The sequence below is a fragment of the Carlito syrichta genome, unplaced genomic scaffold (genome assembly GCF_000164805.1).
Source record: "Carlito syrichta isolate Samal-C Ts95f unplaced genomic scaffold, Tarsius_syrichta-2.0.1 Scaffold53096, whole genome shotgun sequence".
NCBI lineage: Eukaryota > Metazoa > Chordata > Mammalia > Primates > Tarsiidae > Carlito > Carlito syrichta.
In genome coordinates, this window is record NW_006997192.1 from 36,277 (window position 1) to 40,202 (window position 3,926).

At 44.2% G+C, this 3,926-nt stretch overlaps 1 protein-coding gene across 1 annotated transcript in view; it reads left to right on the top strand.

Annotated features, from left to right (window-relative positions):
• The window catches only part of DCT (dopachrome tautomerase), a 50,449-nt gene that overhangs the window by 16,453 nt on the left and 30,070 nt on the right, over positions 1 to 3,926 (top strand). The window contains exons 3-4 of the mRNA XM_008049344.1: positions 149 to 249; positions 2,552 to 2,718. Of these exons, the coding sequence (XP_008047535.1) occupies positions 149 to 249; positions 2,552 to 2,718 (268 nt within the window). The remainder of the gene's footprint in view (positions 1 to 148; positions 250 to 2,551; positions 2,719 to 3,926) is intronic.

Below are 3,926 nucleotides of genomic sequence, written 5' to 3' on the forward strand. Positions count from 1 at the left end.
GCGGATCTCGAACCCGCGGGCTCAGGCAATCCACTCACCTCAGCCTCCCAAAGGCGCGGGATTACAGGCTGAGCCACCGAGCCCGGCTAAGTCTAACATTTAAAAAATTTGATTCTGTAGTCTCTAATATGTTTCCCAACCATTTCAGGACCAGGGAACCCCTACAAGGCCATAGATTTCTCGCACCAAGGACCTGCCTTTGTTACCTGGCACCGGTACCACTTGTTGTGGCTGGAAAGAGATCTCCAGGTAGGTCAAAACCATATATTTGGTAGTTTTAATTAAAAAAAAAAAAATCCCTTGGCCAGGCACAGTGGCTCATGTCTGTAATCCCAGCATTTTGGGAGACTGATGTAGGAGGACTGCTTGAGACCAGGAGTTTCACCAGTCTGGACAACATAGCAAGACACCAACTCTGTTTACAATAAAAAAGGAAAAAAAAATTAAAAAAAACTTTTTTTGTATATACTTAAGGCATACAACATGATGTTTTGGTATACTTTTCTTGATATCCATACACATTGTGAGTCATTACTGCAGTCAAGCAAATTAACATACCCAACATCACATCTAGTTAGCTGTTGTGTGTGTGTATACATGTGTGTGTTTGTGTGTGTGTGTGTATGTGTGTGTGTGTTGTAAGAGTACCTAAAGTTTCCTCTCTTAGCAAATTACCAGTATACAATACAACGTGTCACACACTGGACCTCAAGACTTATTCAACCTATAGAATTGCAACTTTGTACCTTTCGGATTACATCTTCCCATTTCTCCCCCACCCCCCATCACACCATTTTACTCTCTGTTTCTATATATATGTGGAATCTAATTATATGTATATATCTATGTATATGTATTATATATATATTTAAAATTTTTTTTTTAGTCAGAATCTCACTCTGCTGCCCAGGCTGAAGTACAGTGGCATGATCACAGCTCACTGTAGCCTTGAACTCCGGGGTTCAGATGATTCTTCTGCCCTCAGCTTCCTGAGTAGCTGGGACTACAGGCACACACCACCACACCTGGTTAATTTTTTTTTTTTTTTTTGAGTTAGTCTCACTCTGTTACCCAGACTGGAGTGCAGTGGCTCCCGGCCCCCGCAGCCTCGACCTGCTAGGCTCTGGCGATCCTTCTGCCTCAGTCTTCCAAGTAACTGGAACTACAGGCGTGTGCTACCACGCCCTGCTAATTTTTGATCTATTGTAGAGATGAGGTCTCACCAAGTTGTCTGGGTGGGTCTCGAACCTGTGGGGTCAGGCAATCCACTCACCTCAGCATCCCACAGTGCTGGGATTACAGGCTGAGCCACTGAGCCCGGCCTATTTTCATTTTATTTTTTTAGATTAGGAAACATAGTTTATTTAGAGAGTACATTAGAGAGAGAGAAAGAGGAGATTCAACTCCCCAAGGTAGGGAGGGGGCCAAAGTCAGGAAACACGGCCTGGCCATAGCTCAAATAGCACATGGTCACACCATAGCTTAACAAGGCAATGATCTATTTTTATTTTTTAGAGACAAGGTCTCTCCATGTTGCCCAGGCTGGTCTTGAACTCCTGGACTTGAGCAATCCTCCTGCCTTGGCTTCCCAAAGTGCTGTGATTATTGGCATGAGCCTCTGCTTCTGGCCTGTATATAGGGGTGCCCAAAACACGTATACATATTTTGAGTAAGACATTCGCTCAAAAGATGGCACTGATCAAGTGAATGCTAACATCACCATGCGACAGGCAGGACAGTCAAAGAAAACTGTCAGGCAAATGTCACGCTACAAATTGCTACCATGATATAATTCAACTTCGAAAAGTAATACATAGATAACATATCTTAAAATGTGTATACATTATTTTTGGCACTCCATATATATTTAGATTTCACATGTAAGTGAGATCGTGCAGTCATTTTCTTTCTGTGTCTGGTTTATTTCACTTGGCATAATGTCCTCCAAAGTCATCCTTGTTGTCACAAACGGCAGGATCTCCTATTTTATTTTATTTTATTATTTTTTTGAGTTGGAGTCTCACTCTGTCACCCAGACTGGAGTGCAATGGCACACTCCTGGCCACCGCAGACTCGACCTGCTGGACTCAGGCGATCCTCCTGCCTCAGCCTTCCAAGTAGCCGGAACTACAGGCGCGAGCTACCACGCCCTGCTAATTTTTGGTTTATTGTAGAGACGAAGTCTCATCAAGCTGCCTGGGTGGGTCTCAAACCCGTGGGCTCAGACAATCCACTCACCTCGGCCTCCCAAAGTGCTGGGATTGCAGGCTGAGTCACCGAACTTGACCTATTTTATTTTTTTAAAGCAGTATTTATGAGCTGGGCTCAGTGACTCAGCCTGTAATCCCGCGCCTTTGGGAGGGAATACATATCAGACACACATGTGTGCACACACACACAAACACACCACAACTTCTTCATTGACTTATTCATTTGGTATTTTTACTCTTCTGTGCATGTGATCAAGATCCATGTCGGTCTTTGCCTTCTATGCCTTCTTGTTGTGTCTGGTGGCATACGCCAAATGACCAGTCCTGCCCTTGGCTTTCAGCGGCTCATTGGTAATGAGTCCTTTGCTTTGCCCTACTGGAACTTTGCCACTGGGAGGAACGAGTGTGACGTGTGTACAGACCAGCTGTTCGGGGCAGCAAGACTAGATGACCCGACTCTAATTAGTCAGAACTCAAGGTTCTCCAGCTGGGAAATCGTCTGTGATAGGTAATGGCTTCTGTACCTGCAATGGTGTCCAGAGACTGTCTTTTCTGATGTCTTAGAGTTGAAGAAGTCGCTTTATGGTTCTGTTTCTTATGAATGTGGGATTCTGCTTATATGTTTCTGGAAACAATTTTTCCATGGGACATAGGTGTCTTAAAATTTCAATCTCTTTAATTAAAAAAAAAAGATGTATTAAAATCACACAGGTGAATTGAATATGCTTGGCCATCATTTTGAGATCAACTGTTTTAAAATTAGGTCCTATATTCAGCAAATATTTGCTTAGCACCAACCATATCCCAGATGTAATGCTGCTGGGAAGCTGGGTGTGGTGGTTTATACCTATAATTCCAGCACTTTGGGAGGCTGAAGGTGAGAGGATTGCCTGAGCCCAGGAGTTTGAGACCAGCCTGGGGAAAAACAGCAAGACTTTGTCTCTACTAAAAAAATAAAAAATAAAAAAATTAGCCAGGCTTGGGGCATTTGCCTGTAGTTCCAGCTACTCAGGAGGCTGAGGCAGAAGGATCGCCTGAGCCCAGCAGGTTGAGGCTACGGCGAGCTGTGATCATAACACTGGGCAGAGTAAGATCTCGACTAAAAAAAGTCACTAAAATAAACACTCGGCCAGGCGCAGTGGCTCAAGTCCATAATCTCAGCAGTTTGGGAGACCAAGGTGAGGGGATTGCCTGAGCCCATGGATTTGAGAACAGCCTGGGCGTCTTGGCAAGACCTCATCTCTACAATAAGTCCAAAAATTAGCCTGGCCTGGTAGCGTGCACCTGTAATTCCAGCTACTTGGAAGGTTGAAGCAGAAAGATCGCTGGAGCCCAGCATGTTGATGCTGGGGTGGCTGTAAGCATGCCACTGCACTCCAGCCTGGGTGACGGAGTGAGACTCTGACTCAAACAAAACAAAACAAAAAACTCAATAGATTGCTTACTGCTAGGAATTCAAGGATGTACAACCTATAACCTCCCATACAATACAATATAATATTAATACAATTAATCCAATATTACCTTGCATTAACAAAGATAGATTTCTTGTAAATGAATGATGTTTCAACATGATAAATACTATGATAGATGTATGTGCAAAGCCAAGAAGAGAGTCAGGCCAATCCCCAAGAAGTGAGACGATGGTTCTGACCCAGGAAGGGGCACAGACCTTAGCCACGTGGAGGGAAAGGGAGGGGAGGGGAGGGGAGGGGA